Here is a 15715-nt window from a genome sequence, read left to right on the forward strand (position 1 = left end):
CATAAAAGACTTCATTCAAACTAGACACATTTGACTTTGCTTGATATTGTTTTAAAATTTCATTTTAAAGGTATTTAATAGTGACATATTTTCTATAATTATGACAGTAATACATTTTAATGGAGAAAATAAAAATCACTTATAATCCTTGACTTGATATAAGTCTTAATCCTTTAACCAAGTTATCTTAATAATTATCTTTGTTGGTTCTCCATGGGCCTTTGCAGCCAAACCAAAAAAAGAAAATACTAGCTTGCTATGCTGGTTGTAACATAAACTGGATGTGTGTGTGTGTGTGTGTGTGTGTGTGTGTGTGTGTGTCTTTATTAGAATGGGTAGAAATAGACTGAACTCTGAATACCCCTGCCTTAATGGCTCTCCAGGGCTGTTTTAATTGTTTTATCCTGCTGTTCCAAACGTCACTTAATTTTGTATGGCTATGTTTGAATGGAAAACGCAAGATCTCAGTGGTTGACACTACTTGGCAATGAGTATTTGGGGATTCCGTAAAGACTTGTGGTAAATCAGTGATGTGCTTTTTGGTGGATCTCATTTAACTTTTTTGGAGATGCTTTTTTTCCTGAGAGTGGAAGCTTGACTTCTCTCTTATGCTGCTGAACATGTGTGCCTCAACTGGAGAATGGTGAGCACTTCTGACTCCATTAGAGAAATGGGAACATTATGGTTTAAACGTATCTTTGAACCGGGAAGCTTGAAGTGGTCTAAGGTTGAGCATCAGACTTCATCTTCTTCTTTAATCCCAGCTCATGTTAATGGCTCACTCTGATGGTGGTGCTGTAGTTAGACTTTTTAAAAAGAAAGTTATGAATGAGTGGAATCAATGTTTTATATTTAGATATAGTATGATATATAGTATATAAGCATAAGCTATAAAATAATGTAATACAAGATAGGGAAAGATGATATTATCATCAAAAAATATATCCATTTCTTTTCTGATTTTTGAAGCCTTTTCCATCGGAAAAAGCTTCTGAAGATAAAAATCTATTTGAAGTGGCAGCTTGACCTCAGAAGGAGAAAATTTGAGTTTTCTAGAAATGTAAAACGTAGCCTTTTCAAAGACGGCACTAATATGTTTCCCCAGATAAGTGTGCTTGAAAGCAGGACTAGGGAAAAACAGGGAAAAAGCCAACTTCTTCTTTTTTTCTTTACCTTCACACCATCCCTTCATCCTTAGGTTTCAGTGTGTATGAGCACACATGGGTGTTGCATGTTTAGGGAGATAAATTGGTGGGTGTTATGGAGAAAAATTTGTAGGACTAATTAACACAGTAAGTTTCAAATCTCACTATATGTGAAAAATCAATTTCTGAAAACTTGTAATGAACTACATTTTTTACTTCTGTTCTTATGAAACTCTGCCATCTCACCAAATAAACATGCCCCTCTCTAGTAATGTCAGCAGTATGTGTAATCAACTACCTTTACATCTGTGGGTGTCCTGGTCATCTTTTCCAAGCTTTGCCCCCCCCCCTTTTTTTGATATGTCGACAGTTCTTCCACTCCTTGTTTTTAATTCCTTTACATTACTTTTATTTTATTTTATTTGTTTCATTTTTTTAAGCAACTTAAGTTAACCTTTGCTCGCCTTGCATTTCATTTGCTTGATACTGTCTTATTTCTTCTCTGGTAGGCAGTCTCCTCAAAGGCTGCATGCATGTGACCTTCTTGCTCTCTCCAAAATGTTTCTTTGCGTTTGGAGGTATTCCAGAAGAATATGGAGAAGGGTACAGTCCATTGCCCTAGGACTCCGAAAGGTGAAAACATCAAAAGGGATGATGAGAGTCTCTCAAAACGGAACCAACACACACCAGATCAACACAATACAGGGTGTAGCTCAGTGAAGGAAGGAGAGGAAGCATCAGAAACCCAGGAAGGGGGTAAGATCTGAAACTGACACACAGACGACACCAGTGGGGTGAAAAGTGGTAGAGAACAGCACAGTTACTCACCAGCTGTTTTGCGAACGTCACTGCTACCAAGTGAATTAGCTCTCAGCACCAAGATGTAGAACAGATACGGGAGTGAATTAAATTATCAAGTGTCTTGGGAAGTTTGATAGTACTATGGTTCTCAGAGGAGTTTTGATTTAAGACTTGATATGATTGTTGCACTGAATTTGGAAGAAATAGGGCGTTGAGACTGTCTCATCACTGTCTGTCATCCTTGAGGAGCTATGAAAAACTGGAGAGGCATTACCATCCTGGAGACGTCCACATATTCGCAGGAGACAATGGATTCTGTGAACCAGATCCAGGGGAAATGGTGTGACCTTCTCCCCACATCCCCTTCTCATTCCCCCTTCTCCAATGTGATATTTTAGGACAGAATATCACATGGATGGTTTCTGAGTAGTCAGAAAACAGAATAGTGATTTTAGAGTTCATAAAAATCGTATTATCTCTAAATAACTAATTCCTTTTTCCGATCAGATTGTTAAGCTGGTGGAGCGAAACATTATAGATTATTGTATATTTGTTTGTTTTTCAAATGTGGGTAAATGTGGCTGTTTATGTTCTGACAGATAAAAGTGTGATAGGCACTTGAGGGCTGTGCTATTGCTGGTGGTGGATTTAAAACAGGCTGGTTAAGGATACCTAACAGTAGTAGGGTTTCTAGTACCTCTTTTCCATGATAAGAGGTTGACTCATTTGTTCACTACTGAGCCCTAATTGTGTGCCAGATGCACATTTTTTTTTAGCACAGTCCAGTGTTAGAAGTAGTTGGTCAGTGCGGTGGTCTGGGACAGACGGAAAGGAAGGACTAGATGCATTGGAGAGACTGGAAGTGAAAAGAAGAGGGAGGAGAGAGAGAAAGAAAGAGGAAGAAAGAGAAGACAATTAATGAAGCTGGGTCCCCAGAAAGGTGGATGGGGTGAGGGTCAAGTGGTGTCCAAGGGCACTGCCTTGGGCCTCATCCTGTTCAGTGTTTTCATTCCTACCTCAGATTAGGACACAGAGAAGGCTGGACAGCTAGGGCCCATCAAAATCAGGATTGGAATTTAGAACATACATGAGAGGCATGAGCAGTTGGTTGCTGCTGACAAGTTGGAATTTTATTAGGGATAAATCAAGCTCATGAAATCATGTTTAAAAAGTGAATTATGAGGCATAGGGCAAGTTAGAAATGGTGTGATTGTAGGGTGCATGAAAACTCAGAGGTTTTAGTTGTTGGCAAGAATAAGAGTTTACAGATTTTTGTGGCTCCCGTAGTTTAAAACATGCTTAGGCCAAAGTAGCACAAGTACGTTCAGTTTATGGAACGGGGCAGGGTCCTACCCCAGTCCACTCAACACTTACCAGACCACATCTCGTAGCGTGTACGTCCTGGCAATCACATTTCAAAAGGGGCTAATCAGCAGAGACCTCTCACAAGCTTGCAACCAAGACTGTGAGGGCTATTCAACTATTTCAAATAGCTGAGTATTTTTTAATGCTTATAGTGAAAAAAGAGACTTCAGTGTGTTTGAGAACAGACAAAGGAAGAGAGGCAATGAGAAGTTGATGTAGGAACTTGAAGGTTTAACAGAGTGTTTCTCAACACCCAAGGGTGTTTTTAAAAATACAGATGCCAGGACCCCACCCCACCCCCAAATAAATCAGGGGTGGGGCCAGGCATGGATATGTTTTAAAGCTGCCCAGTTGATTCTAGAATGTAGCCAGCATTGAGAACTTGCGCCTTAATTTCCACACAGCTGCAGAGGCTGGCCCAGGCCCTCTCCATGCTTTGCCTAAGGCTGAGGGGCAGCTGTGCTGAGGGGCAGCCAAAGCAGCAGCCCCCATTCCACCTGCTTCCTAGGGACTGTCAGGATGGAGTCTCCTCTGCTTGCATCACTGCTTACCATGGGCACTACCCAAGGTATAAACTCCCTGATCATCTGCTATCTCTCTGACCTTACCCCCTTTATTTCTCAGTATATCTTTTACACTGTCCCTTTCCCCTGTCCTTCGGGATCCTCCTCTGTCTTCTAGATCTAGAGCATCATCCTCTGATCAACAAACATATCCTTTACCTCTTTCTGAAGTTTCCTTAACTTCTGCTTCAACAGAAAACTGGCTGTCTCTTGAGGTTATTACTTCCCTTGAAGTCCTCCAAACGATTCACAAATATTTATGTCTAGTCTCGACTTGTGTGCTGAGATCCAGATCCACAAATACCAGTACTTACTATGTGTCTCCACTGGGGGCGCTCTCAGACTCCTTGGTACTCTGTTTACAATCTCCTCTTCCTTCGTTTCCGTCAATTCTAAATGGTACCTGTGTCCACCCCAGACACTGAAGTCAGAACATTTGGAATCATCCTTTGCACCATTCCCTATGCCCAATGCCATTTATCCTCACAGGTTGTTATTTCTCTCTTCAGAGTATCATTTTCCTTTTCTAATTCCTCTTATCAATACACTGGTTTTTTGCGGCCACCATCTTTCCCTGAGACCACTGCAACAGCTCCTGACCTCCCTCCCTTGCTCCCACTGTTGTGTTCCTTCAGGCCATTCTCTACACCATAGTGAGTGAGCTGCAGATACTTTGTTTGTGTTTGTTCATTCACTTATAATTTAATTATAACATTTCCTTTCTTTAGATTCCCCCAGTGTTTTGGGGTGTTTTGTTTGTTTTATTTTCTTTTCTTTTATGTTTGTTTGTTTGTTTATTTATTTATTTATTTATTTAGAGTGAGAGCAAGCGAGGGGCAGAGAGAAAGAGAGAGAGAGAGAGAGAGAGAGAGAGAGAGAGAGAGAATCCCAAGCAGGCTCTGTACTGTCAGCACAGAGCCTGATGCGGGGCTTGATCTCACAAACCACAAGATCATTACCTGAGCAGAAATTGAGTAAGACGCTTAACCAACTGAACCACTGAGGCACCTCTCTTTTTTTGTTTCTGTTTTTTAAATCAATCTTTTCTTTTTAAATTTTTTTTTTTTCAACGTTTTTTATTTATTTTTGGGACAGAGAGAGACAGAGCATGAACGGGGGAGGGGCAGAGAGAGAGAGGGAGATACAGAATCGGAAACAGGCTCCAGGCTCCGAGCCATCAGCCCAGAGCCTGACGCGGGGCTCGAACTCACGGACCGCGAGATCGTGACCTGGCTGAAGTCGGACGCTTAACCGACTGCGCCACCCAGGCGCCCCTAAATCAATCTTTTCTGTGGCTCTTAAGGACCTCCATAATCTTGCGCTTCTATTCCTCTTTCCAAGTGCCTCCTTAACCAGCTCCTGTCACTCTTTCCTTCTTATGTTTTTGTTTAACACTCCCTGTTCTCTGCCTCTGAGCTTTTGTACAGTCGTTCCATCTCTTTTAGTCTTTTGGTTCCTCTCTTATTGTTTTTACCCTTCGGATTTATTTGTTGAAGAGACAGGTTCATTTTTGCTTTATTCTTTTCCCTTTATCCTATATTCTAAATTTTTCTGTTGTGTCCCAATGGTATCATTTAACTTGTTACATTATCTCCTTAAAATAAGTAGGTTAGATTGAGATTCGGTCACATTCAGGGGGGATCTGTTCCATGGCGGGAATGAGTGTTTCCATCAGGAGGTGTATGATATCTGGTAGCCTCTTTTTATGTTTTTAGCAACCATTAATAGTCCATTAAGTAAGTGTGGTTAAGAATGGTGTTATTTAAGGGGATCCTGGGTGGCTCAGTCGGTTAAAAGTGTCTGATTCTTGATTTTGGTTCAGGTCATGATCTCACAGTTCATGGGTTCAAGCCCTGCATCAGGCTCTGCACTGACAGTGTGAAGCCTCCTTGGGTTTCTCTCTCTTCCTCTCTGCTTCTCCCCCCTGCTCTCTCAAAATAAATAAATAAACTTAAAAAAAAGAATTGTGTTAAATTCTATCATTCTTCATTTGTTATATGCAGTGCATCTATAAACAGAAACTTCCACATATCAACTACCTGATTAGATTGAAGGACACCGTATATGAAAAGGGAAGGCAAATGCTTGATATCTTTTCTTCAACAGTTTTGAAACTATGATATGGTTGTGTAGTGCCCTCCAAATAAGACTCCTATGGTTATTTTTTTTGTCTCATTATTAACTTACTTATTTAAACATATTTCATAACATTCAGTCACAGATAATAGTTGATTAAATTGTTCCATCTTCGATGGGTGAGACCTTCCTCCTTGTCTTTGACACTTAATGTCTGTCTCCTTGGTAAGACCTAAGTGCAGGGATCATGTCTGTGTTGTTCATCCTTTATCCTAAGCACAGAATCATTGTTGAGTTAGGGGCAGGATATTAAAACTTATTTAAGTTTTAATTAATTACATCAATTAATTAATTTTATGGAAGAACATTTAGTTTAGTTTTTGAGGATTCAGAACTTGAATCAGAGAGAGAAAGTTACAGGAAGCAAATTTTGGCTGAACGTAAGAACTAAAAAATTTGGGGTGTTTTAGGGGAGGTGTGTTCCATCAAGTCTTTTGAGGAGCTGCTTTGTTCTAGGGAGTGAGGACAAGGAGAGACAGTCAGATCAGGGAAGATCTTTTTGCTTGGGAGCCTGAATGATCATTCAGGTCACTTCTGCTTGCAAGGTAATGACTCTCAAATCCTTTGTTGACAGATTTTATTTTTGGAAAGGTGCAGAGTTGGCTGGCTTAAAATTGTTGAAATGTAATTATTCTGTTTTCTCCCGTGAACAATATATGTCACTCTAAATTTGATTCAAAGTATCATGAGTTCGTATATTTGATGAAACATTGCTAATGATGAATTATGCTTTAGTAGCAATCATTCTTTTATAAAAGGTTATAATTATTGCTTGAACAGACCCTTTTCTTATTGCATTAAGTCCTCAGACGTTTTGCATCGTTGGTCTCATTCTAATAAATAGCCATTATACTATACTCTTTTTCATCTTTGAATTTTATTAGAAAAAGAAATTAATTTTATTTATTTATTTATTAAAAAATTTTAATGTTTATTTCTGAGACAGAGAGAGACAGAGCATGAGTGGGGCAGGGGCAGAGAGAGAATGGGAGACACAGAATCAGAAGCAGGCTCCAGGCTCTGAGCTGTCAGCACAGAGCCGACGTCGGGCTCAAACTCACAAACCATGAGATCATGACCTGAGCCAAAGTCAGTAGCTCAACTGACTGAGCCACCCAGGCGCCCCAAGAAAAAGAAATTAATTTAATAGAAATAGCATTAGTCTTCCTCTTCTCTGTCTATTATTTTTATGAAGATTAGGATGAAGTGTAATTTCTGGCAACTTACCTTGAAATTCTAATTTATTTTTCCATAACAAAACATAGTAAATAGCACTTTTAGGATATTGCAGAATTGTAAAGATTTAATACTATTGAGATGATTTCTCATTTGCCCCTGAATAAAAATTGAATTTAGGTGGAGATAGCAAGAGAAGTATTTAGTTAAATTGTAAATTTTTGAAGTATAAATGTAGTACAATATAGTCAGCACTTTAATCAGTGTCTTAAGAGGGAATTAATAAAAGAAGCCCTATTAATAGTATCTTTAAAATGTTTTTAATGACTTTGCTGAAAATTTATAAATTCAGCCCAAAATATTGTCCTTGATACACTCTAGCTTGCCACTGTCATTTCCTGAGTAGTATCCACATTGCCTTCTGTTGCTTCTAGATGAATACAGTAAGGAAGCAAACATTGTATCTGTCTGTACTTGGTATTATTTCCTCGCAGTTTCTCTTGAGACAAAGTCATAATAGAAGAGAGGCAGAATGTATTAAATTTTCCAGAGTACATTAAATTTCTTTTAGGTATATTGCCTTAATTTCCTTTGTATCATCTAGACATAATTTCTTAAGGTGCTAGCACATGGACACTCTTTTCAAAGATGACCTATGTTAAACAACAGCGGTGAGAGTGGATATCCCTGTCATGATCCTGATCTCAGGGAAAAAGCTCTCAGTTTTTCCCCATTGAGGATGATGTTAGCTGTGGGCTTTTCATAAATGGCTTTTATGATCTTTAAGTATGTTCCTTCTATCCCAACTTTCTCGAGGGTTTTTATTAAGAAAGGATGCTGAATTTTGTCAAAGGCCTTTTCTGCATCGATTGACAGGATCATATGGTTCTTATCTTTTCTTTTATTAACGTGATGTATCACATTGATTGATTTGCGAATGTTGAACCAGCCCTGCGTCGCTCCTCATCAGGGAAATACAAATCAAAACCACACTCAGATATCACCTCACGCCAGTCAGAGTGGCCAAAATGAACAAATCAGGAGACTATAGATGCTGGAGAGGATGTGGAGAAACGGGAACCCTCTTGCACTGTTGGTGGGAATGCAAACTGGTACAGCCACTCTGGAAAACAGTGTGGAGGTTCCTCAAAAAATTAAAAATAGACCTACCCTATGACCCAGCAATAGCACTGCTAGGAATTTACCCAATTCCAATTGACTAGGAATTTACCCAATGTACTGATGCATAGGGGCACTTGTACCCCAATGTTTGTAGCAGCACTCTCAACAATAGCCAAACTATGGAAAGAGCCTAAATGTCCATCAGCAGATGAATGGATAAAAAAAATTGTGGTTTATATACACAATGGAGTACTACGTGGCAATGAGAAAGAATGAAATATGGCCCTTTGTAGCAACATGGATGGAACTGGAGAGTGTGATGCTAAGTGAAATAAGCCATACAGAGAAAGACAGATACCACATGTTTTCACTCTCATGTGGATCCTGAGAAACATAACAGAAATCCATGGGGGAGGGGAAGGAAAAAAAAAAAGAGGTTAGAGTGGGAGAGAGCCAAAGCATAAGAGACTGTTAAAAACTGAGAACAAACTGAGGGTTGATGGGGGGTGGGAGGGAGGGGAGGGTGGATGATGGGTATTGAGGAGGGCACCTTTTGGGATGAGCACTGGGTGTTGTATGGAAACCAATTTGACAATAAACTTCATATATTGAAAAAAAAAAAGATGACCTAGATAATACTTGTAATTTTGTTTTACTATACTAAATTATCCTATGAATATGAGGTAACTAATGGAATAGAAAACCTTAGGGCTTCCCTTCGAGAATTTTTGCTTGTAAGGTAGTTCTTTTTGTGCATCATCATTTCAACCTGGAAATTTTACCCTAACTGGGGCATTTTCCTGTATAGGTTTCACCAATTTTAAATGAACAAATGAACAAATGCACGAAGAAATGAATAGGCTGTGCTCCTTCTTCAAAATTCTTAGGTCTTGTTTTATTCTCACAAGAGAATTTTGTTATTTACAACCTTAGGGCATACAGAACTGTGGACAGTTTCTGAAGTCCATAGAGATTTGGATTTGTGGTTAGATACAGTTTGAAAGCTGGATCCACTTCAACATGGCTCTGTCAGGACACCCAGTATTCTCTGTCTCTGTGTGTGGATGGCTCTGTGCTTGGGAATTTCCCTGGCTTTTCCTCATCCTGCCCTCGACGGTTCTTCCCATGTGACAGGCAGACTAAAGCAGTGAGTCACTCATCCTTGGGCCTGAAGTCAGCCTCACAACGAGGCCAAGCAGTTGTTGGAAATATTAGAGAATTGTAAGGAATCTCTGAAAGTAAAGTAGCTCCTTAAATAGCTCAGGATAACTAGATGAAACCTGGTAGTATCTCCAATAGAATGTAGTATTAGTAACACAATTTAAGGTATTTTTTTTACCATGTTATTCACCTGAATTAACGCCTCCACTGCCAATCAAGCCTTGATTGCCTTCTATTCATTAGCTTTTGATTTAATTAATGAGACTTATTAAAGAGGAATCTTCAGTGTTTTCCTGTAAACAGCCTTAATTTTTTGATTCATTTAGAGTTGTAATTATTCTATAGAACTGAAATCAATGTTTGAAGAATATGTTTTGAATCTTTAATAAAATAGTTTCAACTACACAAGGTAGTTACTAGATACAAACGTGTTCTTTTCTACATTATTATTCAATGTTATTTTCATAGAATAACAAGTATCTTCTTTTGATATCTTTAAAAAATGACGTTTTGTTAGAGTTAGTAACTTGGAATTTCAAGTATTTTAGTCTATATGCTAAAGGTTAAAAAAATGCATCAAAGTTAAACATTAGAAAGTTAGTAATGTTATTTTTTTCCCCCAAAGGTGGAGCCAGTGACTTAATGTTTTTACTAGGCTTTAGAACTGAGGGATTCAGTAGTTGGTGAATGTCCAGACAGGTAGAGAAAAACTAATTAAGAACAGAGAAGTCACAGTGACGCTAAGGTTAAAGAGCAATTTGATAATCAATGTGATTCCTAATGGGAGACCACTAAAGCAGCTGAAGAAAAGGGAGATACTTGGTGAGTAGTCCAGGCTCAGATTATTTAAGGGTAGTGGGGTTTTGAAACACAGCTGTTGGGTGCAAAGGGATTAACTACCAAAGCACTCTATAAACTAAAACTTTGGGGAAATGAAAACTTATCATATCCACATGCATCAAAATCAAAGAGACTACACATTTAATTTGAAAAAAAGAAAATAAATACTTAAACCAGACATGAAAGAAGATACTGAAAACTTTATTGAATTTTGGGATTTCTGAAACTTTTGAAAACAATAATTATTATACTTTATTCTTGAGTTACCTTTCAGGTATAAGAAAGGAATTATCAGTATATTGACATTAGTAATATTCATTCATTCAATAAAAGTTTTTGAGAGTGTACTCTGTACCAAGCAGTTTTAGACACTGGACACATAACAGTTAATGAAACAGAAAAATGTTACTTCACGCCTGGAGTTAATAGTCTACTATAAAATTTCAGGAAATTTTTAGTGTTATGTGATGTAATACATAAAACTCAGTGTTTTTAACTGTTATGATTATCATAAGAAATTAATGCATGGATTTTCAATTCATAGAGAATTATGCTTTAGAATCTGAATTCCATCAACCTGGATCTTGTATTTTTATGCAGTTATTATAGTAATAGGTTCAAAATCTTTTTCACCACAAAAATAATGCACATTAGTCTATGAAATTATTTAAAGGTGTTCTGTCTCTAGTTGCGTTTAAAGAATAAGTATTGGTTCAGTTGAAGGTTTATCTCCTTTCAGTGTATTATAGGGAAATGAATTATCGTTTCATGATCTGAGAGTGTTTTAAGTATATAACCTTTAAAAACATGAATTCCCTGTATTCTAGAATTCAGTTCATGGTGCATATAAGTTAACGATCTCAGGGGAAATAGAAAAGCTTTGTGGGAAGAAGGTTGTGTGTGTTTTTTTATGGGTGAGGGGAAAATATCTGTAAATGAGGGGAAAGTTCCAAGCAGTTCCCAGAATCAGTTACTGCCTCCCCTGGGGAGCCAGTGATGAGCTCAACTGGGCTGAGAAAAATCTGTGCAGATGTCAGCACTGACTGCATCCCAGCCTCCAGCCCCGCCAAAGCACCCCCCACCCCCCGCCCTTAGTCATAAAGGACAAAGTGAGAGCTCAAGGTCCAGTCTCCAGTTGAACTCCATGTGCGTAGCAATTTTTGGCCTGCACCTGGGTACCTGGAGCCCAGTCGGGATTGGAGAAATGAAGGTAATGTACAAAGAGAGAAGAGATGCAGAGCAGAAAAGCAGTTGGCCTGTCATCCTAGATGAAAGACGAGAGAAAATAAACACAACTCTTAACCTTGAGAAGATGGCACACTGTGGAACTTTATAATCAGATCTCCTTATCCCATGACTGTAGCCAATAATGTATTCCAATAATCAGTGCGACAAGGAATGCCGCTAAGGTGGCTGGGCTGTGATGATTCCTTGGACTTTTCAAGTTGTGTCTGTAGCAGTTTTTTTTTTTTTTTTTTTTTTTTAGCAAAAAAAGACCAATTGGATACAGTTCTTAAAAAGGAGACATTCACATTCCTTATTTTAGACTTAGGCACTGGATTCTCTGGACCACATGAGTTCTTGTTTGCTGGTTTCATAGGCTCTGAAGACTTTTTGTTGCAGTTTAAATTGCAGTGAGAAACCATTTTTATCTATCAGATTGACAGAGTCAGTGGTTGGTAGCATAGTACAAGTGAAGGGGTAACAGGCGTGCCTATCATTTGCCATTGGAAGTGTCAGTTGATAGAGCCTCCACATAGGATAATTTCCCAATATTCATCAGAATTAGAATTTAGATATGCACCTACATTTTGATCTTGCAGTTCCACTTTTAGGAATTTATCTTACAGATATATTTTTGCATGGGTGAAATTACATGTCCAAGAATATTTATTGCCATCATTGTTTTAGTAGCAAAAATTGGGAATATGCTAAATGACCATCTGTGGAAGACTGGGATAAATAAAGTGTACTATATTTATACAAAGGAGTACTCTGTGGTCTTTCAAAAGCGGGAGAAGATTTTCTCTATGAATTTATAAGGATGTCCCCAAATTTATTAAAAACAACGTACACTATATTCTGTATGGCATTCTGCCGTGTGTGTGTGTGTGTGTGTGTGTGTGTGTGTGTGTGTCTGTGTGTATAAATGAACAACGGTAACTGGTGACCTCAGATGCTGGGAGCTGGATGACTGAAGGAGCATGTAGCAGGGAGATTTACCTTTCATCAAATGCCTTCTTGGATCTTTTACACTTTAAATGTGTGTTTGTTTTCCCTATTCTTATTAACCACGTATGCTGCTAGGTCTAATAAAGTAGAAAGTAGAGCATTCAACTAGAAGACCAGTATAGATAGTCATGGTTTTGTTAACAGAATTTACTAGATAAAAAAGTTATCTGCCTAGCGCACTCTTACTTTTAATTAGAGTCGCTACATATTTAGAATGCGTCTGGAAGAACCATCTGCTTTGAATAAGTCTTGTGTAATCTTATAATAGTAAAATGTTCATAACTTTTATTTTGATGATATACTGTATGTATCACAAGACACAATCAGACCAAATATAATTTTAGGAGGCTCTAGTAAAAAATGAGAAAGGGAGGAATGGGTGATATGGAGAGAGAGAAAGAACAGGGAAAAGGGAAGAGGGAAATGAGGAGAGAAGGCTGAGTGTGGAGTTTCAGACCTTGGGATTGAATGACCTCAGTTTAAGACTGAAGATGAAGACATTTCAGCCTAGGAAACAAAGGAGCAATTGGAAAAACTACGGGAGAGAGTTATTTTGACTCCTTGATTTCTAATTAATCTGAGAATAATTGATCAAGTGTGATGATTTTGATAAGCACTAGTTTCATTCTGGAGGAAACATAAAGTGAATTACAGAAAACCGGTTAAATCTTGGACGAGGCAAGTGAATATTTTAAATGTGAATATTTAAAATGTGAATATTTATGATGATGATATAAAATTCCCAGCCTTACTGAAATTAACCTTGTTGTGGTGGAATAATTGAGTCATTGACATTTTCAGTGCAAAAATGCATAAAATATAAATTGTAAGGAAATTAGAGCCATAACGGGAACATATTTTCACGGATTCGCTTCTCATCTTTTCTTTTGTTTCTGCCAGAGTAAATGGGAAGTTGGTAGCCCTGAAGGTGATCAGGCTGCAAGAAGAAGAAGGTACACCTTTTACAGCTATCAGGGAAGGTAGGCATTTTCTCTTTATCTTTGCTTTTGTGTTTGCTTGATGCTTATGGCTGTTTAAATATTACTCGCTTCTGGATATGCTGAGTTTGTAAATTATATGGTTAGATATACATTGGAATGTATAAACTGAAATTTAAAAATCAGTACCTCCTGCAATCGTATCAAGTCATGTTCAATAAAATAAGACAATCCTCCCATATACTCAGATGAGGGGAAAAAACCTCCTGCTGTGTATTGATGGTGAGACTATAACTGAGGAATTTTATATGCCTGGTTTTGTTTGCAGGGTTTCTAAACTACACATTGATTAATCTAGCATTACTTTATACTCATGACTTTTATGAAAAGTGCTTACAAATGATGGGTTCTTGCTATCTTATTAGTCATTTGTATTTTTTCTCTCTTGATTTCTTTGTTCCTGTCCTTTATTATATTTTCTATTGGTTTTTCTTATTGATTTATAGATACTCTTTACATATTAGCATCATATATCTTGTAATATTTTCTTTCATTCTGTCATTTTTCTAAAGATTCCATTTATTATATAATTTGTTGCATATATATTTTTAATTTTTATGAAATAAAATTGCTTTATATTTTGCTCCATTTGTACATAGTTTCTCTACTCTCAAGAGAATAAAATATATTTTTATTAGTGGGAACTTTTCAGTTCAGTTTCAGAACTTTTGGTATTAACAGCTTTACCCCCACTATGCTTTAAAAAAAATTTAATTCCAGCATACTTAACATTGTTTTATATTAGTTTCAGATGTACTATATAGTGATTCAACAATTCTATGCATTACTCAGTGCTCCTCATGATAAGCATATTCTTAATCCTCTTCCTTCACCTATTTCACCCATCCCCCCACTGATCTCCTCTCTGGTAGCCGTCAGTTTGTTCTGTATAGTTAAGAGTCTGTTTTTTGGGTTGTTTTGTTTCTCTTTGTTCATTTTTTTCTTAAATTCCAAATATAAGTGAAATCATATGGTATTTGTCTTTCTCTGACTTATTTCACTTAGCATTATACTACACCTCCATTACATTTTGAAAAGTACAAATTATCTCAACAGAAGACTTCGTTTTATTTTTTGCATTGAAGGAACTGTACCTGGTCCACAAGATAACTATGAGTGACTTACTGCAATAAATAAATTTTTTTTTATTTTTTTTTATTTTTTAATATATGAAATTTACTGTCAAATTGGTTTCCATACAACACCCAGTGCTCATCCCAAAAGGTGCCCTCCTCAATACCCATCATCCACCCTGCCCTCCCTCCCACCCCCCATCAACCCTTAGTTTGTTCTCAGTTTTTAACAGTCTCTTATGCTTTGGCTCTCTCCCACTCTAACCTCTTTTTTTTTTTTTTTTTCCTTCCCCTCCCCCATGGGTTTCTGTTATGTTTCTCAGGATCCACATAAGAGTGAAACCATATGGTATCTGTCTTTCTCTGTATGGCTTATTTCACTTAGCATCACACTCTCCAGTTCCATCCATGTTGCTACAAAAGGCCATATTTCATTTTTTGTCATTGCCACGTAGTATTCCATTGTGTATATAAACCACAGTTTCTTTATCCATTCATCAGTTGATGGACATTTAGGCTCTTTCCATAATTTGGCTATTGTTGAGAGTGCCGCTATAAACATTGGGGTACAGGTGCCCCTATGCATCAGTACTCCTGTATCCCTTGGATAAATTCCTAGCAGTGCTATTGCTGGGTCATAGGGTAGGTCTATTTTTAATTTTCTGAGGAACCTCCACACTGCTTTCCAGAGCGGCTGCACCAATTTGCATTCCCACCAACAGTGCAAGAGGGTTCCCGTTTCTCCACATCCTCTCCAGCATCTATAGTCTCCTGATTTCTTCATTTTGGCCACTCTGACTGGCGTGAGGTGGTATCTGAGTGTGGTTTTGATTTGTATTTCCCTGATAAGGAGCGACGTTGAACATCTTTTCATGTGCCTGTTGGCCATCCGGATGTCTTCTTTAGAGAAGTGTCTATTCATGTTTTCTGCCCATTTCTTCACTGGGTTATTTGTTTTTCGGGTGTGGAGTTTGATGAGCTCTTTATAGATTTTGGATACTAGCCCTTTGTCCGATGTGTCATTTGCAAATATCTTTTCCCATTCCGTTGGTTGCCTTTTAGTTTTGTTGGTTGTTTCCTTTGCTGTGCAGAAGCTTTTTATC

The 15715-nt window shown here is 37.9% G+C and overlaps 1 protein-coding gene across 3 annotated transcripts in view; it reads left to right on the plus strand.

Annotated features, from left to right (window-relative positions):
• The window catches only part of CDK14 (cyclin dependent kinase 14), a 606215-nt gene that overhangs the window by 169134 nt on the left and 421366 nt on the right, over window positions 1-15715 (plus strand). For all 3 annotated transcript variants that reach the window (XR_006196800.1, XM_042917477.1, XM_042917471.1), the window contains exon 5: window positions 13442-13521. Coding sequence is in view for 2 of the 3 variants with exons in the window: in XM_042917477.1 (XP_042773411.1) it covers window positions 13442-13521 (80 nt within the window). In the remaining variant the exon portion in view is untranslated. The remainder of the gene's footprint in view (window positions 1-13441; window positions 13522-15715) is intronic.

Source organism: Panthera leo, chromosome A2, assembly GCF_018350215.1.
Source record: "Panthera leo isolate Ple1 chromosome A2, P.leo_Ple1_pat1.1, whole genome shotgun sequence".
Classification (NCBI taxonomy): Eukaryota; Metazoa; Chordata; class Mammalia; order Carnivora; family Felidae; genus Panthera; species Panthera leo.